The following is a 22,849-nucleotide window of genomic DNA, read 5'->3' as shown; positions in this document are numbered from 1 at the left end:
AATTCGTTTTTGTTGATTTTTAAAAAAGTACGCATCAGAATTTATAGCCACCCGTATCATTTTACTCAGCTCGATCAGATATATCGATTGATAATTGTCTCATCTTTGGATATTTGTTTTTCGTTGAACGCTTAAAATATTGCAGAATTTAAAATTTACTATTATATGTACTAAATCAATGTTTAAAATGTATTTTGTTCTCATTTTCTTTAACTAGATTGATATTACAAGAAGTTTCTTAGAAGAAGTTAAACCTAAAGTAAGTATAAATAAATAATTTTATACATAATAATAAATTATGGTTATAGTAATTTAAACATAGTTCTAACATTAAAAGATGTTATCCTCTCCGTTGCGTATTCCCATCCTTAACAGCTCAATTACATAGCAGGTATATGCCTATCATGTTCCCTCAGGTACATGGAAATGTGTCCAGTATGTGCCTTATGTATTATCTGTCAGGAAAGTAAATGTACACCTGTTTTTCGAGTCTGGCATTCCTGCTCTCCATCCGTGGAGAGTATGAGAATTAAATCAATCAAATGTTTACTGAGGGGCAAAAAGAAAAGTTTAATCTGAATAAGACATTGCAGAGGGACACAAGCTGTGAATACGAATAGTGCATAGTGTAAATAAAGGACGACACCGAAAGAGAAAGCCAGACACAGCTGTTGAACTTAGAAAAAAGAGTAAAAATTGTTGAAGTGGGAACATAAAACACAAACACAACAAATACGCCGAAAACTAAAAATTCACCATGCCATGATCTTGGTGTAGTGGTTAAGATGCTGGCTTACAAATGCAAAGGTCGCCAGTTCGAATCTTCAGTGAGGACATTTTTAAAAATTTTTGTTTATAATATACTATGCAGCTCATGAGAGGTGGTAAAAGAGATCGTATTTAGTCTTTCGTAGCAATTATTATTGGTAAGGTTTAGTACTGATAATACTTTTTGTTTTGTTTTTGTCTTTTTGTCTTGATAAAAGTAAAAAGAAAAACATGGAAGTAGATCATACTCATGGTTATTAAAAATACAATTTCTACATGCCTTACGCCTCCCGACCACGTTTCTACGTTAGCAAGTAAGAGGTTTGTGTTTAGGTTAGGCTGGTCAATACGTTTTGCAAAGGGGCCCGGTTTAGCTCTGACGCACCACAGGTGCGAGAAGGGAGCAAAACACTTTTTCTTTCTCCCTCTGTGTGTCTGTTTATCTATCTATCTGTATATATATAACGCTATTTGTGAATGCCGTAACCACCCTAATTTTCAGCGGATTGAGATGAAACTTGGCACAAACATTAATTGTTGAAATATCTTCAGTTCGTTAACCAGAATAATCAGACGAAAATGTTCAAAATGGCGGCCCTTTAAACTCGTAAAAACTTCCAAGGGAACCAAATTTCGCCCATAAATGGGTATTCAGAAAGTTTGAATAACTTTTCCTCTTTTACTGAAATATTTGTGTGCAGAGACTTATTGAAATATTGGACCCGATTAATCGCATAAAGAATGTTCACGCCCTTTTCGCTACGGTCAGGGTTTTTTTTTTTTGCAGGAGGCGGTTATTTTCGTAGTGATGATAAGATGATTGCTAGTGATGATATGAAATTACACATTGAAAGTGAAGTAACTTGTGAAACGTGTTATTTAAAAGAATCATATAATAAATGTGCTTTCCTCTAACACAGAGAGAGCGTGAATGGCGAGGAGTGTTATTTGATTTGCTTTTTAGTAACACATTGCATTGCAAATAAAGGTAGGCAACATTAGTGGTAAGTAAAACAACAACAACAACAACAACAACAACAACAACAACAATAATAATAATAATAATAATAATAATAATAATAATAATAATAATAATAATAATAATAATAATAATAATAATAATAATAATAGGTGTTGTTTGTGGCAAGGCAATATCTTCCTCAATTCTTCTTCAAACGTAATGATTGTAACGCCATATCTCCCTTACAAACAAAATATTAGCAATTTATATCGAACGAACGGGAAACTGTTGAGTGATGAAAGCAACGTTGGACAGTATGCACTCATAGTACTCAGAAAAATAAGCGATTTCAATGAAAAATGAACGAAGAGTCATTGCCGTGGGTAGTCATGGAGCCAAGCAGAGCCCTCTTTAGGCAAAATGTCGATAACTTATATCGAGAGAACAGGAGGTGATAGTGAGATGGGACCAACGTTGGACACCGTGGACCCATAAGGCGCATCGAAAAAATTAGGGGGGCGGGCGCCAGCCAGCCTTACTTATTTCCACATAATAATATAAAATTATATTGTCGAAATACACACACGAGTTAGCTAGTAATATTTCATATTATTATTATTATTATTATTATTATTATTATTATTATTATTATTATTATTATTATTATTATTATCATCGACAGCGTCTTTTCATTACGTGTGCATGTTTGACGTGAAGCCAAAGAGAAGATCCATCATTCATAGAAAGAATAAGAATAGCCAGTTACTTTAATTGCGAACGACGGCGAAAAATACGAAAAGAGACAACCTTAGCGAAAAGAAACAATACTTTCTCTCAAATGGATAAAAAAATAAAGCCGAGATAGATTCGAACTCGCATGGACGGCGCGAACAGTCAGTTCAGTGTCCACTTTTTTTTAACTGACTCACCAAATGTGTTTTAGTAACTTACTTATTTGCTAATTTTATTTGCTTCACTCGTTTAACTTGCTTTTTCTAATAACTTATAACGACAGGGACACGAACACAGAAACATCGAGGACAGTTAAAAATCATAGATGCTCTCCCACCGGGAATCGAACCCGGGACACCATGCACCAAAGGCGCACGCGCTAGCCAATAGACCAGCCGGCGGGGCACTGCTCACTCTCTGTGTCGTTAGGGATTACGACCACTGTATTGCCAGCTATCACTTCTGAGGGTTGTATACTATGATCACATGTTTCTTCTTTGCTGGAAGAGTTAAACCTACATTCTATGTAATACATGAAATATTTAGACCTACATGCTCTTCATATAATGTAATAAAAGGTCATGCTGGGAATAAGAAAAAGAACATTCCTTGGACAAAACGGAAACTATTGGCATCAGAAATAATTATCTACGAGGCATGTGCAGTAGTATATTTCAGAATAGTTACTGTTTAGTTCAGTAAACGAAGAAAGGGATATAAAAAATAAAAAATGTCGAGTCAACGAGATCGACCAGAGTTGACAGAGGCGGAGTAGTAATACAACAACTTGGTTAAATTGATAATTGGTTCTTTATTCTGTAGTAGATCGTATCACTCTTTACGGGAGAGTAGAGAAAGACTTACTAACGCTGTTATATAGTAAGCATTAGTAACACGATCATACAGACACAAATGGATGTAACTGTGAGTACTACAACTTGGATTTAACGAAAGCCGTTTAGATATTCAGTGGTTTGCAGGTTGTATAAGACACAAAAAGTTAAGACACAATACAATTCTTCATACCTCAGCTTCCAGTAACTAGATACATGCAATTTCAGGATAGATACTGAAACTGCTGTCGGATTTTAATACATGACGTATTGCAGGATACAAAATGCTTTGCATTACTTGTTTGTTTCTAGACAGCTACTAGCTTAGTGTTCTGAAAGGTTGTGTATAAAGTAGAGATAGCCAATTCCGGAATTATTACTTTCCGGACTCCCGAAAGTAAAACCGGACAAATTCCGGAATTCGGAAAATTCCGATTTTGGAATAATTCCGGAATTCGGAAAATTCCGATCTTGGAGTAATTCCGGAATTCGGAAAAATCCGGAATTTAGAAATTTCTGATTTCGTTTACATTCCGGAATTCGGAACAATCCGGATTTTTTTTCGAAATCCGGAATTTTTCTCAATTCCGGATTCTTCCCGAGTTCCGGAATTCTTCTGAATTATGGAGTTTAACTGAATTCCATACTTTTCCGAAATCCGGAAAGTGAAAGTTCCGCTTCCAAAAAATGAATTTATTTTGGTTAATATGAATCATGGTGGAAATAAGTCTTTGACCAGGTAATGGCGACTGCTTTGAAAGAAATAGAGAGTATGAGAATTCAATCTGTCATATTTGTAGTTTCGTGTGGAGAAAATACAAACTTGTGAACCAACGGTTCAAGGAAAACACAAGTTATTAATGTAAACTTTTCGGACATCATAAAAGAAATACGAAAGACATTTTGAATCGAAGAAATATAACATACAAGTTTGCAAGCTGAGACAAAGAAACCTAACGTAACCAGACTAAAGACGAATCGTTTACCGCGTAGCGATCAAGGTCGAGCTGTTTTCCAGAGCGAGTTTCGAGTTGAGTCGAGTTTGATAATGGCTCGCTCGCTCGCTCAGCTCGTTTTAACTCTTTTTTAAATAATGGCCTGATTAGACTGGAAAGCGAAAGCCATGAGAAATGTAAGCACTAATATGGAATACGTTTTTTGCTGCTCACGACAGGGGTGCGTCTCTTCTCGTAATTTTAGTGAATCTCGTGGGGCAATTTTTGTGTATCTCGTCTCGTCTAGATAACGAGAAGACAAGGTTTTTTTTTTATTATTACGAGACAGCCTCAAATGTCGTAATCACCAATATAAGTATATACTGTTGTTCTTAAAATCAAGGCTGAGACCTGAACTGTCGAATTTTTGAGCCCAAGCAGAAGACCAACTCGGGTAGCGATATCAACCGGCTCTGCTCGTATCAACTGAGCGAACAGCTCGAGTCGGCTCGGTTGGGATGAGCCGATGACCCGAGCCGGCTCAGTTGGAACGAGCCATCGACTCAGCTCAATTGAGCCGATGCCTCGAGCTTTCTCGGTTGGGATGGGTCCCCTACTCGGCTCATGTGAACCGGTTCAAGCCAGCTAAGTTGAAATTAGTCCATCGGCACGTTTCGATTCAGCTCAACTAAGCCGATGGCTCAAATCGGCTCGGTTGGGTGAGCTGTTGGCTCGGCTCACTTCTTGGTTCGGTTCGATAGTGAATGAGCTGTAAGCCGAGCCGCTCGAGCCGTTGAGAGCCCTAAACCCGGTCCCAGCTGTTTTGAACATGTCTGGCTGAAGCCTATAACTCTTAACAATTTTTGGCTCGAGCCCGAAAACTTGCCCTTTCGGAACTCAAACCCAGAACGTGACCGATGTCCTTCCCTCCTGAAGACTTCTCGACGACCGAGATCGACAGTCAATTAGCTTTCACTATTCAGATACAAACCGTATATCTTTCAAAGATTATACACGGTGTTGATATAATAATAATAATAATAATAATAATAATAATAATAATAATAATAATAATAATAATAATAATAATAATGATAATAATAATAATAATAAAAGTTTTAAACTTGCCGTTGAAATTTGGCAAAACTTACTTAAAAGTAGAGATTTCGGGGAAAGGGTTCCGTACCTTCAAGACAGTGGCGTAGGGAAGGGGGCCCGGAGGGGCCGGCCCCCCAAAGAGGTCCGAAATTGTACTTTGGTACTTTGATGTTTGTAATTTTTATATATGTTTATGTTTATATATTTTTTGTTTGTAATTTTTCTATATGTGCCTATAACAGCACTTGCCCTCCCCCAAACACACATCCTGGCTACGCTACTGCTTCAAGACACACCTGTTTTTTCTCCATACGAAACTACAAATATGACAGATTGAATTCTCATACACCCCATTTCTTTCAAAGAAGTCGCCATTACCTGGTCAAAGACTTATTTCCGCCACGATTCATATTAACCAAAATAAATTCATTTTTCGGAAGCGGAACTTTCACTTTCCGGATTTAGGAAAATTATGAAATTCAGTTAAACTCCGGAATTCAGAATAATTTCGGAACTCGGAAACAATCCGGAATTTAGAAAATTCCGGAATTGAGAAAAATTCCGGATTTCGAAAAAAATCCGGATTGTTCCGAATTCCGGAATGTAAACGAAATCAGAAATTTCTAAATTCCGGATTTTTCCGAATTCCGAATTATTCCAAGATGGGAATTTTCCGAATTCCGGAATTATTCCAAAATCGGAATTTTCCGAATTCCGGAATTTGTCCGGTTTTACTTTCGGGAGTCCGGAAAGTAATAATTCCGGAATTGGCTATCTCTAGTTTATACACAACCTTTCAGAACACTAAGCTAGTAGCTGTCTAGAAACAAACAAGTAATGCAAAGCATTTTGTATCCTGCAATACGTCATGTATTAAAATCCGACAGCAGTTTCAGTATCTATCCTGAAATTGCATGTATCTAGTTACTGAAAGCTGAGGTATGAAGAATTGTATTGTGTCTTAACTTTTTGTGTCTTATACAACCCTTCAAACCACTGAATATCTAAACGGCTTTCGTTAAATCCAAGTTGTAGTACTCACAGTTACATCCATTTGTGTCTGTATGATCGTGTTACTAATGCTTACTATATAACAGCGTTTAAGTCTTTCTCTACTCTCCCGTAAAGAGTGATACGATCTACTACAGAATAAAGAACCAATTATCAATTTAACCAAGTTGTTGTATTACTACTCCGCCTCTGTCAACTCTGGTCGATCTCGTTGACTCGACATATTGCTCGTTGCTTTTTTATACCCCTTTCTTCGTTTACTGAACTAAACAGTAACTATTCTGAAATATACTACTGCGCATACCTCGTAGATAATTATTTCTGATGCCAATAGTTTCCGTTTTGTCCAAGGAATGTTCTTTTTCTTATTCCCAGCATGACCTTTTATTACATTATATGAAGAGCATGTAGGTCTAAATATTTCATGTATTACATAGAATGTAGGTTTAACTCTTCCAGCAAAGAAGAAACATGTGATCATAGTATACAACCCTCAGAAGTGATAGCTGGCAATACAGTGGTCGTAATCCCGAACGACACAGAGAGTGAGCAGTGTCCCGCCGGCTGGTCTATTGGCTAGCACGTGCGCCTTTGGTGCATGATGTCCCGGGTTCGATTCCCGGTGGGAGAGCATCTATGATTTTTAACTGTCCTCGATGTTTCTGTGTTCGTGTCCCTGTCGTTATAAGTTATTAGAAAAAGCAAGTTAAACGAGTGAAGCAAATAAAATTAGCAATAAGTAAGTTACTAAAACACATTTGGTGGGTCAGTTAAAAAAAAAAGTGGACACTGAACTGACTGTTCGCGCCGTCCATGCGAGTTCGAATCTATCTCGGCTTTATTTTTTTATCCATTTGAGAGAGTGTATTGTTTCTTTTCGCTAAGGTTGTCTCTTTTCGTATTTTTCGCCGTCGTTCGCAATTAGGCCTAAAGTAACTGGCTATTCTTATTCTTTCTATGAATGATGGATCTTCTCTTTGGCTTCAAGTCAAACATGCACACGTAATGAAAAGATGCTGTCGATGATAATAATAATAATAATAATAATAATAATAATAATAATAATAATAATAATAATAATAATAATAATAATAATAATATGACATATTACTAGCTAACTCGTGTGTGTATTTCGACAATATAATTTTATATTATTATGTGGAAATAAGTAAGGCTGGCTGGCGCCCGCCCCCCTAATTTTTTCGATGCGCCTTATGGGTCCACGGTGTCCAACGTTGGTCCCATCTCACTATCACCTCCTGTTCTCTCGATATAAGTTATCGGCATTTTGCCTAAAGAGGGCTCTCCTTGGCTCCATGACTACCCACGGCAATGACTCTTCGTTCATTTTTCATTGAAATCGCTTATTTTTCTGAGTACTATGAGTGCATACTGTCCAACGTTGCTCCCATCATTCAACAGTTTCCCGTTCTTTCGATATAAATTGCTAATATTTTGTTTGTAAGGGAGATATGGCGTTACAATCATTACGTTTGAAGAAGAATTGAGGAAGATATTGCCTTGCCACAAACAACACCTATTATTATTATTATTATTATTATTATTATTATTATTATTATTATTATTATTATTATTATTATTATTATTATTATTATTATTATTATTATTATTATTATTGTTTTACTTACCACTAATGTTGCCTACCTTTATTTGCAATGCAATGTGTTACTAAAAAGCAAATCAAATAACACTCCTCGCCATTCACGCTCTCTCTGTGTTAGAGGAAAGCACATTTATTATATGATTCTTTCAAATAACACGTTTCACAAGTTACTTCACTTTCAATGTGTAATTTCATATCATCACTAGCAATCATCTTATCATCACTACGAAAATAACCCCCTCCTGCAAAAAAAAAAAAAAAAACCTGACCGTAGCGAAAAGGGCGTGAACATTCTTTATGCGATTAATCGGGTCCAATATTTCAATAAGTCTCTGCACACAAATATTTCAGTAAAAGAGGAAAAGTTATTCAAACTTTCTGAATACCCATGTATGGGCGAAATTTGGTTCCCTTGGAAGTTTTTACGAGTTTAAAGGGCCGCCATTTTGAACATTTTCGTCTGATTATTCTGGTTAACGAACTGAAGATATTTCAACAATTAATGTTTGTGCCAAGATTCATCTCAATCCGCTGAAAATTAGGGTGGTTACGGCATTCACAAATAGCGTTATATATATACAGATAGATAGATAAACAGACACACAGAAGGAGAGAGAAAAAGTATTTTGCTCCCTTCTCGCACCTGTGGTGCGTCAGAGCTAAACCGGGCCCCTTTGCAAAACGTATTGACCAGCCTAACCTAAACACAAACCTCTTACTTGCTAACGTAGAAACGTGGTCGGGAGGCGTAAGGCATGTAGAAATTGTATTTTAATAACCATGAGTATGGTCTACTTCCATGTTTTTCTTTTTACTTTTTGCAGCTACATCGGAACGTTCAATTTTTATTCTTTACTAATTGCAAATGGCGTTTACATTCAAAATATGAGGAATTTTGGTGGCATTTGTTCGGATATTTTTCTCTTTTGAAATGAAGAAAAGAATAAAACCAATACGCAAAGACAAAAGTATTATCAGTACTAAACCTTACCAATAATAATTGCTACGAAAGACTAAATACGACCTCTTTTACCATCTCTCATGAGCTGCATGTATTATAAACAAAAATTTTTAAAAATGTCCTCACCGAAGATTCGAACTGGCGACCTTTGCATTTGTAAGCCAGCATCTTAACCACTACACCAAGATCAAGGCGTGGTGAATGTTTAGTTTTCGGTGTATTTGTTGTATTTGTGTTTTATGTTCCCACTTCAACAATTTTTACTCTTTTTTCTAAGTTCAACAGCTGTGTCTGGCTTTCTCTTTCGGTGTCGTCCTTTATTTACACTATGCACTATTCGTATTCACAGCTTGTGTCCCTCTGCAATGTCTTATTCAGATTAAACTTTTCTTTTTGCCCCTCAGTAAACATTTGATTGATTTAATTCTCATACTCTCCACGGATGGAGAGCAGGAATGCCAGACTCGAAAAACAGGTGTACACCTTGTCTCAAAAAGGTTGAGCGCATTCTTTATTGGTGTTTTGAGGCAAAAATTTTCTAAGTCCAGCTTCGGGTATCTTCGGGAAAAAGTAAGCCAGGTTCGAACCTCCAAGCCAGCCTTTGCAATCGGGAAAAAGTTTGCAGATGTGTTTTTCTTCTTTTAAATATAATAAGACTTGTTACCAAGTGTTTAAAAAAGCAACATTGATTGAAATACTTAATGATACAATATTTCGAAACCTTGCACATGCTTGTTTGTCATTTAGCTCTCTATACGTAATGAAGCATTTAAATACGTTAAAGAATATTTCCATATGTAAAAGAATGCTCAAAATTAAGAAATAGAACATAATTATCGCCTGAGTACTAAAATAAAAGTCAAAGTAGAACAGAAACAGCGTTTGTCATGGATATGAATGTCATAATTATCTTGAGATCTCTTAAACATCGCTAGAAGGTTAGTTCTAGAAGTCCTTGTGTTAGCTCATTGGTAAGCTGTCGGATTTCAAATCATAAGGTTGTGAGTTCGAATCCCATCTGGGTCAATACTTTTTTTAAAATTATATTTTCCGCAATGCATGAAAAATTATATAAAATAATTACATTAGAATACATAAGTTCTGTATATATAACATAATCATTGCAGAACATAGTAATTATTATGTTTAAAATATAACATCTGAGATAATTTTCACAGTAGGTCGGTATATATGAGGATGTAAATACAAGTAAGGAAAATCATTTAATAGCAATAAATAAGTTATGTAGTGTATTTATTTGCAGCTATTTGTCATATAGAGAGTAATTCTCAACATTCATAATATAGAATGTCATTTATGTTCTTGAAAAGTTATTCGATCCATAAACAGAGGGTATAAACAGAGAATCCAAAGTCGGAACGCTCGCAAAAATATTCATGAACCCCAAAGGTCACGTGAGCAGACTGGAATTGTCCTTATGAAGCATGCCACAGCAGAAAGTCTTTACATAGATTTTCAATTCAATTCCTGATATATGCTTTTGCAATGTGGAAGTGGTGATTCCTTGAGTCGCCCTCTCTCGCTCGCTCGCTCGCTCACTCTCTCTCTATTTATACAGAATATAAAAGTGGATTTATGTGTGTGTTTCAACATAATTCTGATATATCTAGAGCAATTTTAACTATATTTCTTACAGTCTGGAAAAAGAGTACTGTCGGGATGCATATCAAAAATGCTAGAAACGGGTCGATATTATTATTGAATCCATAGTTTCGTGGTCGCTTAGGTGAATAGCTCTACTTTCAATTCAAGTCCAATTAAGCTCCCATTAGCACCCAGGGTGGTTACGTAGCGACATAAAGATATCGAAATCAACCGATATTAGAATCGAATCATAAGTTTTCAGCGCCGCTAAGAGTGCAGCATTTCCCATTAGTCCACATTAGTCCCATTGCCTAGAGGGCAACATATTTGCAGAGTGCAAATTTTAAAACTTGAATAATATTTTAATTTTTTCCGTATGAAAAAGTTAAAAATCATGAGCAAATATACTATTTCACGAACAATTCTCTTTTACTATTCTAATATGTTTAATAATAGCGTAAGAAATGTAATAGTAATTCAGAACATGTTTCACAGTTGTTATTTTTTCTTACATAGTTGTAGCTGTAGCATGTAGTGAGTGGAATTTAACTGTAATAAATTCACTAATTAACCATATTCGAATTAAGTTTTATTTTTAAGTTCGGAATGAAGGGGCGGAGAAATATGGAGTTATTGGGGGCACCGAGCTTTTCTATATTTTACTTTCAAGATCTCCATTTTTCTTTTGTCATTTGTTCCTAATAAAAAAAAGTTCAGTCACTTTTGGATTGTCATAGGATAGTAGGAGTTGGATTTTGGGATGCAGCCTGTGAGATTCTAGAGGAGCTAACTGCTTGAAAAAATATTTTTGAATCATCTGTAACATACGAAATAAGGATATGTATCATAAAAAATTGAAAGTAACTATGCGTAATCATCACAGTCAAATTGCAAAGTCAAATGAATTGACGTTTGGTATATAATCAGGCTCCAATCCCAACTGGGAAGTTATCATACGCGTGTCACTTTCATTATAATACATATCCTTAGGGGGAGTAGAAGTCCGAATTTTTGCGAAAAATTTAGTATCTCACAAGCCGTTCAACTGAGAGCTGAAATTCAGCATATAACTCTTTATTAAAAATAAAGAGAATATGTCCTGGCATTTTTTAAAATTGTCTTTTATGAGCGGGGGGACGGGGGTGCATTTTCTATATATTGGAAATTGGTAGTGGGTTGATTTGTAAAAATAATCGCAAACGATTGATATTAGTTGAGAAAAAAATCGAGTAATGCAAACTAAAGTTCTTTTTGAATTTTATACCCACTGCTTTCTATTTATAATTGCTGAAGCTGGTGTTTAATATATGGAGCGTTCCGAGCATAAGGCAATCAAGCCATAAAGTTAGAGAAAAATGGCCATAAAATTTGTATTCTAAATTTAATTACATGGGCATTTCCAATTAGTACGGCATGCTTAATTATATAGAAAATTAGTTTCTCTCTCTCTTTTTTTTTTTTTTTTTTTTTTTTACGTTGGTCTACTTTTCCTTGATTCGAAACTTTTAAATTTCACCTATTTTCTACTGAAATGTGTCTGTAAGGCAACAAAGAAATAATTACATATGATAAATTTAAATTCATTTTAATTCGGAAGATGAGAAACACTTTGCCATTATATATCGTAAAGGTCAGACCCACCAGTATTGTAACAAAGAGGTGCTTGAGCCAATGATGGTAGAAATTCAAACTCCGATAAGTGATAATTTCACAGTCTTGTTTTATTACAAGTGTAATCTCTTTAGTCAATGGAGAGGAGGACGTGGGTCATCGGTCAGAGTTGATGTCGATGGGTTTTGGTGGGTCGGAGTTGGTCGCAATGGTTCAGAGTGGTTCATAGTTGGTGGTGGGTCAGAGTGGATCACGATGGTTGATGGGTCAGAGTGGGCCAATGGGTCATTTGGGTGGTGGGTCATAGTGGGTCATGGTGGGTCGTGGATCAAATTTTCATTGACCCACACCATCTCTGGTTAAAATTGTACTAAAGATAAGAGGCACCGAAGATGCATGTCGGCTACTATGCTCAAATTTTGCGTATGGATAGTACTCCACCAGAAAGCAATAAATCTGAAACGGTTCACGGTATGACCTCCTAGAACTCGAGATGTAGGGGTTTGTCTGATTGGCTAAATTAAGACGTCAATGATTTATCCTTCAACAACCAAGCTTTTTATGATCGTTTCCGTGGGGAAGTCAGAAGAACACGTGCCTAGTAATCGTAATATTGATAGTTCGCGTCCACCCCGGGGTATTTGTTTTGTTTTTTTGTTTCACCTAAATATAAACAAATCACACATATAGGCATTTTAACATATTTTGGGAGAGTAATTTTGTGGTTCGTTGGCGTTTCATCGCGTCTCTGCCGCTGGTAGTAAAGTTTTCAATATGGAACTTGGGCCATCACGGATCGTCGCTGCGGGGCCACCAATTTCTGGCGAGAGGTTAATAGTTGATCATCTGTAGTAGACCGACGCTTACAGCTTAGGGTAATGAATGATGTCCTTGCCTTGTAGACTTCATGACTACCGACGTCGGCAGTCAACTAGCTTTTAGTATTCCTTTACTAACCATCTATCGTTCATGTTTGTACACGGTGTTGTCATAATAATAATAATAATAATAATAATAATAATAATAATAATAATAATAATAATAATTATTATTATTATTATTATTATTATTATTATTATTATTATTATTATTATTATTATTATTATTATTATTATTATTATTATTATTTGTAGTAACAGTAGTATAATTGATGATAGAATAATTATTGTCTATGTATTGTCTAGGTAAGACTACACACAGGATTTGGCTCGTTTTGGTTCGACTTGACTCTATCCGAGTCGAGTTGGAAGATATTTTTTGCGCCGAGTCCAAGAGTAGACCTCAAAGATGTCTGTTTCGAGTCGAGTCGAGTTTCAAAGAAAAGTCGTTCGTGCCCATCCCTACTAATGAGAGCTTAATCGGAGTTAAGCGAAATTGAAAGTCTCACTATTTATCTAAGCGACCCCGAAAACTATGAATCTAATATCGATCATTTTCTAGCAATCTTTTATATGTATCCCCCTCCCATTCACCATAGGTAACCCGACAGCACTCTTTTTGAAACTATAAGAAATGTGGTTAAAATTACTCTAGGCCAGTGGTTCTCAATCTAATTCCTATCACGATCCCCTTTTATCACACGCTCTTGCCAGCGACCCTTTTATAATTTGTTTTATAATAAGCTTGTGTGGGATTTTTAACATACCTATTTCTATAATAGTAGAATCCATTTTTTTTTGTTTATAGTGAACAGTGCCATGGAAAATCATTGCCCGGGGCGAGAGTATAGTACGATGTCACCGTATATATGAGTGACGTCGACAGACTAGCTACGAAGCGCCACCATGGTTGGCACGAAGCTCAATAACATTTTCAAAATAAACCCTACCTTTCCTTAATTTTGAGCACATTTTATTACGTTTTTCCTTCTATTTTACACATGTGCACATGCACTTTCCTAACTTGAGTAACACACTTCCTCCGAAATGTGTGGCACCTCTTTTCGGCGCCCGGCACTGACAGTGGATACAGTAACTGTAATATCTATATTCCCAACGACGAAGGTGCTGGTTCAAGATGGATGTTAAACTCCTTCATTGAAGAGGCCATTAACGTATCCGATCTAAGCCCACAACTTCTTGACCAAATAATGGAATGATCATGCGACAAGTCTTTGCAACTGGTTTTCTGTAACGAAGACTTGGACAAGTTCTGCCTGATGAGGAGAGAAGAATATCCTGGTCTGGTGATTGCTGCTTTAAAAGTAATAATTCCATTTGCTATATCGTACTTGTGCGAAAGTTTTTTTTTTATGGTAAACATTAAAACAAAGATAAGAAATCGCTTATCAGTTGAAAACGGCTTGATAATATTCGTCATGAAGATTGAACCGGGCATTGCTGCACTAGTGAAATTACACCATGCTTAGGTATCTCATTAGGTTTTAATTTTAATTGTATTTCAATTTGCAGGTTTTGTTTCATGTGTTTATTTTTCTAGTATTTCTATATACAGTTCTCATTAGTTTTATATCATACCTCTTTGATTTAAATTCATTTTTAAACAACTCTACTAAGTAACTAACTCTATGGCCTATGGAACCCGGAGGTTCAATGCCGCGTTCACAAAAGCTCTACACTGACTTCTATCCTTAGCCAATTGGATCCAGTTTCTACTTTGTATTCTTATCTCAGCGAGATCCATCTTAATATTGTCCTCCCATCTGCCCCTAGGTCTTCCTAATGGTCGTTTTCCGTTTGGTCTTCCAGTCAAGACTTTCAAAGCGTTTCTACTTTCTTCCATTCTAGCTACCTGACCTGCCCACCTAAGCCTCCTAGACTTGACGACCCTAACAATGTTGGGTAACCGTATAAATTATGTAGTTCCTCGTTATGAAGTTTCCGCCATTCCCCATTCCCGTTCCTCTTGGGTCCGAATATTCTTCTAAGGATCTTGTTCTCAAATACTTTCAGTCTATATTCTTCCCTCAGAGTAAGCGACCATGTTTCGCAACCATACAAAACAACAGGCATGATTATCGTTTTGTATATTTTAAGTTTCAAATTTCTCGACAGAATTCGCGACGACAAGAGACTTTGAACCGAATAGTAACACGAATTCTACACCCTTTGAAAATGTTCAGTAGACTTATTTTTTATTGTTTTTTACAGTGTGTATAAAAAATAAAAGTATGCCTATCAGAACAAAATTAAAAATAATATTTAAAAATAATTTCTGGTATTAGATTCTAACTATATTTATCTCTTCCGCCTATCTTCGCGATCCCCTAGGGGCCGCGACTCCCAGGTTCAGAAACCCTGCTCTAGGCATACATGAGTTACGATGGAACATACATACATACACTTTTATATGTATAAATGCAGATAAGAGAGAGTTGAGAGAGAGCGATTAAGGAATTACCGCTCTCAATCTCTTCACTTTACTTTTGCGATTCGTGAATTTCTTACGTGACAGTTTGGGGCTAGCTAGTTTTTTTTGTCTTGAACCACGATCCGATTTTCGATATGCTCTACCTAAATGCTGTAATGCGAATATTGAGAAGTTATCTGCGATGAAAGTAGCTGCAAATAAATATATTACATAACTTATTTATTGCTATTACACGATTTTTTAAATTTGTATTCAATATTCACACATAACACACCGACGTTCTGTGAATACCTCAGATGTTATATTTTAAAGATAAGAATTACTTATGCAGTGAAATGATATGAATATATATATTCAACTGATATATACAACTGATGATATGAATATATATATTCAACTCATATATACAACTGATGATATGAAAATATATATACAACTGATGAATTGTAATGTAACTATTTTACATAATTTTCATGCATTGAGGAAAGTAAAATATCATAAAGGAATCTCACCTGAACGGGTATCGAACTCACGATTTAAACGCTCGGTGGTGTACCACTGAGCTAACATGACCGCTTTTCGGAAGCTGCTTCTGAAATATAACTGAGCTCATACGTAAATGCTCTTTTCCGTCTGGAAATCACAATGACGAAACGAGAGTGTGAATACATAGTCTCGAAATATTGTATCATTAAGTATTTCAATCAATGTTACTTTTTTCTACACTTAATACCATTTCCACATGTCTTATTATATTTAACAGAAGGAAAAACATATCTGTACATCTTTTCCCGATTACTAAGGTTGGCTTTGGAGGTTCGAACCAGCAGCTTTAGTTTACTGTTTTCCGAAGACACCCGAAGTTGGACTTCGAAAGTGTTCGTCTCAAAACAGCTATAATCATATCGCTCAATCTGTTTGGTATATGGTATATGTTTTTATACGTGTAAAGTCAGTATAACAATTCATTCTTTAAACAGCTTTTCGTATGTATTAATATTCCTTTATAAAAACTGTTTTTAATATTATTATTACGGCGCACCATTTTCAGATTTCTTTCGCGAGTCGTTGACCAAGTCGTTCGCCACCAGCGTTGCCAGACTCACAGCTCGGAATTATTCCAAAACCTGATCGAACTTATGCTAGATTCGGTCAAATTATGCTAGATCCTCATAATTACTAACTCAGGAGTTAAAAAAAAAACAAAGTTGAGATACGATAACGTAACTTAAAATACACAGAGAGCAAGAATGCATGGATAGAACTCAATACTTCACGCACCAAAATTTTAACTCAACTAAATTACTGCAGTCGTTGCCAAACTCAATGGCGTATATATCGTATAAATGAATGCAAAGTTTTTGTTTACATATTTTGAAAGAAAATTACTTCGCAGCATTAGCGGAGTTGGGAATCGTCTGCTGGGGGAGGGGGCAGATTTTTGGTCGGTCTCGGAGCTGTCATTTCAGGAATAAATATGATCATGAAGTCAGAAGTAAAGATGGTGAAGTTGTCAAAAAGTTGGGGGGAGAATGGCCCCCATAGCTCCGCCCATGCCTCGGAGTTAAAGGATTAGAAAACCCTGGGTGGAGCCACAAAAAAAAAAGCCCAAAGCCGTTCCGAACTTACTTAGGAAAATAAGACTGCCTGTATGGTTTACCGAGTGTATGAATCAATGGAAGAGGATACATTTCTGCCGTTCTTTTTCTTCCCACGACCAACTTCTCCAGGTTTTACGGCTTTTTGATAACTTGCTGAAATTGTGCTAGATTTGGGCAGGATGCTAAAAGCAAGATGCTAGGTGCTAGAGACATGCAAATTATGCTAGATCTAGCATCATTATGCTAGATCTGGCAACGCTGTTCCCCACAATAGGCTTGTCGTGCAAGTAACCAATCACACGTCAGGTACTAGCTTTTACCTATTGCTTTCTTCTCACAGCTCAGAACATTGGTAACTATGGATAGACGTACAGCAGTAATTACTTTATGGGAGTTTGAAGGTTATACTGCAACTGCAGCTAGCAGGCGAGTAGGTGTCCCGGCCTCTACAGGAAGGCAATGGATTCGGAAATATGGTGCTACAGGTCAGACTGGTAATTTACGATCTCCTGGTCGTCCGCATGTGTCAACCGAAGCCCAAGATGCGAGATTAGTAAACGAAGCCCGGTTAGACCCACTAGACGGACGTCTAGACAGATAAGGGAAGCTTCTCTCTTTCCTGGTAGTAAGCATACAGCTCTGCGAAGGCTTCGTCATGCTGGGTTACGTGGCCGTGTTGCTGCCGTGAAGGAAAAACTCTCAGATGACCACAAAATTACCGTCTCGCGTTTGCACAGGCGAATGTGGGTCTCAATTGGGAAAACGTAGTTTTCTCAGATGAATCCATATTCACAACATCAAAGGAGGGACGCCGTTTTGTGTATCGTCCGAGAGGCACCCGATATGACCATGGATATGTGGCTGCTTGCAATCGCAGTGGCCATGTATCTATTTTATGTTGGGGTTGGATTTCCAGTCGCGGAGCAGGACAGCTTCATAGAATTGAAGGACATCTGGACAATGCTCAGTACTTAGACATTATCAGTAATATCATGGTGCCATCTGTTTCAGCCTTATGGTGTAATTCAGTTCCAGCAATACCAGTCGCCAATACATAATTCCCGTGTGGTTCAAGAATGGTTCGCAGGGCACTCTGAGATTGATTTAATCGACTGGCCGCCTCGTGGAGCAGACCTCAATCTCATGGAAAATATGTGAGCAGAAGTGAAGCGTACTCTAAGGGAAAGTTGGCCTGAGGCAGATCCACCAAGAACTCAGGATGACCTGTGGCATCTTGTTTCCGAAGCATGGCTGGAGGTAGGGGAAGGAGATAGATTTGTCACCCATGTAATAGATTCCATGCCCAGAAGAATGGAGCGTGTAATAAATTCAGAAGGGTCTTGGACACAATATTAATGACCCCGCCTTAACTCCCGAAAACAACCCTTTTCAGGGCTAGGCTAAACGCTTCTGAAAATATTTCTAGAAGTAAACCACTCCTTGTATCCGATTTCTGTGCAATCCTACTAACAAAAGAATGATAATTAGCTGTAGGGTTTGAACTCAAGACCTCTTCAGTGGCAAGTCCGTATTCTACCAGTGAGCTAACATGAACACGTAAACCTAACCCGAAGAAACACGACTTTCAATTTCTGGTATTCGATGACAATGATGCTCATATACTTTGCAAATGTTGTATTCAACTTGGGATATTCTGCAACAACACACACACACATAAACAAAGCGAAAGAGAGAGAGAGAGAGAGAGAGAGAGAGAGAGAGAGAGAGATGAATACACAAAAGCATATTCAACGTATTCGAATGAGACTCTAAGTAACGACATTCCGTTCTAAAGAGAATTTGTGTTTCTTCCCGTGACGTTAAGGGGATCGGGAAAAGCTATGTGTCTTGAAGCAGGATACGACTTTGAATACTCTGTTTATACACTTTCTATATCCGTAGGAATATATTGTATTTCACGAATGTAAATGACATGCTGTAATGAGAATATTGAAAAGTTACATCTGTATGACAAATAGATGCAAATAAATACACTACATAACTTATTTATTGCTATTAAATGATTTTCCTTACTTGTATTTACATCCTCATATATACCGACCTACTGTGAAAATTATCTCAGATGTTATATTTTAAACATAATAATTACTATGTTCTGCAATGATTATGTTATATATACAGAACTTATGTATTCTAATGTAATTATTTTATATAATTTTTCATGCATTGCGGAAAATATAATTTTAAAAAAAGTATTGACCCAGATGGGATTCGAACTCACAACCTTATGATTTGAAATCCGACAGCTTACCAATGAGCTAACACAAGGACTTCTAGAACTAACCTTCTAGCGATGTTTAAGAGATCTCAAGATAATTATGACATTCATATCCATGACAAACGCTGTTTCTGTTCTACTTTGACTTTTATTTTAGTACTCAGGCGATAATTATGTTCTATTTCTTAATTTTGAGCATTCTTTTACACATGGAAAGATTCTTTAACGTATTTAAATGCTCCATTACGTATAGAGAGCTAAATGACAAACAAGCATGTGCAAGGTTTCGAAATATTGTATCATTAAGTATTTCAATCAATGTTGCTTTTTTAAACACTTGGTAACAAGTCTTATTATATTTAAAAGAAGAAAAACACATCTGCAAACTTTTTCCCGATTGCAAAGGCTGGCTTGGAGGTTCGAACCTGGCTTACTTTTTCCCGAAGATACCCGAAGCTGGACTTAGAAAATTTTTGCCTCAAAACACCAATAAAGAATGCGCTCAACCTTTTTGAGACAAGGTGTACATTTACTTTCCTGACAGATAATACCTCTAAGAGAGAAATAACATGGATGGCAAGTGATAGTCACAGTCTATGTCCGCCCCTAGGCACATGCCTGATATGTATATGGGGAACATGCCTAGTATGTTCTAGGTATGTTCCCCATGCCGTAAGCGTCAATGAGCCACTAAATTACTCCACCAAAATATGTTAAATCGCCTATATGCGTAATGTGTTTACATTAAGGTCAGTCTAAAAACACTTTAAACAAGTAAAAAAAAAATGTACCCCAGTGTGTGCGCGAACCACCAACCTTTGGATTACAAGCCGCGTGCTCTTCCCACTTGGACAAGGAGGCGATGGGGAGAACGTCGCTTGTAGATGGATAAATTGTTCAGGTCTTTTGAATTTGGCTAATCAGAGTGCTCCTTTAACCGCGTATATTCGACGATAACCGTTTGGGATAAGATAAAATCTGCTCGCAATGTAATTTTTTTAACAAATTGACGAGTGTCTGTTAACTTTCTTCCATATTCACTATCAAATGATCGGTGACAGTTGCCAGCTAATAAAGTTGATGCGTTTGTTGCTTAGAAAAAGAAGCAACAAATGCATCAAATGTGAGAGATGACTTTAAAACACCTAAATGGCGCATGCCTAGCACATCTTGTGCTGTTACGGTATCTGAAGTATGTATAGTACAATGCAAATATCGACAAAGGGACATCGACATACTCTACAACAGTACTATTCAACCGGGGTTACGCAAAGATGTTTCTAGGGGTACGTAATCCTTAAATAAGTATATTTCCAATATTCGACCAAGAATCGAGGAGTTGGAGTCCTGGAAGCAAGCTCAGTCATCTCATTAACAGGCTAGTTCTAAAGTTAGTTTTAGTTTTTGAATTTTTAACATTGTACTCAGTGAGCGAATTATCAGGGAGGATGAGGTAAAAATACCCCTTATTAGAACTGGATGTCTCCCACGTTTTGAAATTTTCCATGTTAAGTTTTCGGATGTACACTTTATCCCTCTGTAAATAGTCTTTTAATTGGCACACTGTTGTTTTGTTGTGACTCTATTTGTCCCCCTTTTAAAGCAATAGAACCTATATATTACGTTTAACCCGTAGATACACTTCTAAAAAAATCACCATTTTTACACTTCCAGGGTCATTTTGACCCACATATATTTAACAAGGAAACAGACTGGAAGCACCTATTTTTTACGTTTTTTTCTGCACAGTGGTATAGTGCTGTGCAGTGTAGTAGATTTGCTATTGATTAGTGTTTATGCATGCCACTAATCAGTCGCAATGGTTAGGTTGGTTTAAGGTACATAGCACACAACCAAGGGTTTAAAGTTTGAGTTTCAGTCGTACAAAGTGGTTCGAATTGCACGTGAAGCTAGATGTCTTATAAATTATTACATGAAATTGTACAAAGTTAATCGAGTAAATATTGCATGAACTATAATGCAAACAACATTTAGTTTACCTTTCTGAGAAAAATAACAATGTTTTTATATATTATACTATTGCTTTGAATTTAAACATAATTTTGTATGACAATTGTTGTAGCTAATGCTGTCCAAATCTCAACTAGAAATATGTACTAAATTTGTTCCTTCTTTCAATGCTCTTGTACAGTCAGCGACAGTAGAAAATGGAGGTTGGATACATAAGAAATGATAGCTTTTTCCAGTAGCAGAATAGTTTCACTGTATGTCTGATAGTTGGACAACCAACATGACAGCAAATACATGCCCGAAAACATAACATGCCAGGATATTCCTCCATTTGGAGGAAAAAGTATTACTGTCTGAGAGCATAACTTAGAGAAACAACCACGAGATAAATCTACAGAAATTCCATTTACTTTAAGATCAAAGAAATAGGAATTAATGCAAAGGAAACGAAAACAATAATACGCATCATGCAGAGAACGAAAAAGTATGGAAAGCTAAACAAAATGAGAAAAGAAGGAAAGAGGGAAAGGAAAGAGCAAAAACATGGGAATAAATTAAATTTTAACACTTAAGGATAAACAGTGTCCGTCTTTCCTCCTGACCCCATCGTGGGTTTTCTCCCTTCATAGGATAAATCTCTTTCAGTATCAAACGCGAACATCATTTATAGTGTTGAATAAAAATTAACTCAGTCTAGGCCGAGACTCGAACCCCACACCCTTAGAATGATAGTCTCACGCGGTATCCACTTACCTACACAGGCTCTATCTATAAACCAGCTATTACCCGCGCTGTTATCGAAAGTGTTAAATCAGCCATTGTCGGTTAGCCACCCCAGTTCCATTTGAAGTTTAAATTTTATTTACCTCACTTAGCCATCTATGGGTAGCAGTCCCCTTGCTTTCATAAAAAACATTTGTTCTGTAGATTAAAATCAAGAATGAATTAATCTGTACTCTTGGGAGCTTACTGGTGCACCAACATATCTATCTATCTATATCTATATGTCTATCTATCTATCTATCTATCTATCTATCTATCTATATATATATATATATATATATATATATATATATATATATATGTGTGTGTGTGTGTGTGTGTATGTGTGTGTGTGTCGAATTTATTTTGGATTAAAAGAGCGACTTCGTAAATTTACGGAACGCGTGTTAACACGACAGTAAGGACATCTCGTAACGTTGTTAGGTAACACACGCAGTGTAAATAAAGTTTCAAAACCAGAAGTCGGAAGATATGCCGTGGGTAAGTCGGTAAGTCGTCTGCTTGCTGAGTGGAGAAATTCGGGTTCAAATCTTGGCTGTTACTTTTTTTTTTTGTTCCGTTGAAAATACATTTCTATATTTTTGCGTTTGAAATTGCTTTCTTTCATTTTTTGTAGATTATCTTAAATTAGTGAAGGCCAAGTAAGGTCAGATTACATATATGTCTGCTTTATTTGTGTGTACAGTCCAGAGATGGAGTGAGTCAATTGGGTCAAGATTTGTGAGTAGGTCAGTGGATCGTGGGTCAACAGGACGTGACTCACTGTGACACACCACCCACCGTGAC

General features: G+C 36.6%; 1 protein-coding gene across 3 annotated transcripts in view; it reads left to right on the top strand.

The window, feature by feature from the left end:
- The window catches only part of LOC145671873 (uncharacterized), a 123,619-nt gene that overhangs the window by 56,782 nt on the left and 43,988 nt on the right, over positions 1 to 22,849 (top strand). For all 3 annotated transcript variants that reach the window (XR_014128545.1, XM_081741103.1, XM_081741102.1), the window contains one exon: positions 218 to 259. Coding sequence is in view for 2 of the 3 variants with exons in the window: in XM_081741103.1 (XP_081597229.1) it covers positions 218 to 259 (42 nt within the window). In the remaining variant the exon portion in view is untranslated. The remainder of the gene's footprint in view (positions 1 to 217; positions 260 to 22,849) is intronic.

The sequence above is a fragment of the Thermobia domestica genome, chromosome 15 (assembly GCF_964235325.1).
Source record: "Thermobia domestica chromosome 15, izTheDome1.hap1.1, whole genome shotgun sequence".
Taxonomy (NCBI): domain Eukaryota; kingdom Metazoa; phylum Arthropoda; class Insecta; order Zygentoma; family Lepismatidae; genus Thermobia; species Thermobia domestica.
Note: the sequence above shows the minus strand (reverse complement) of the source record. Positions and strands in the feature narration are given on the sequence as shown.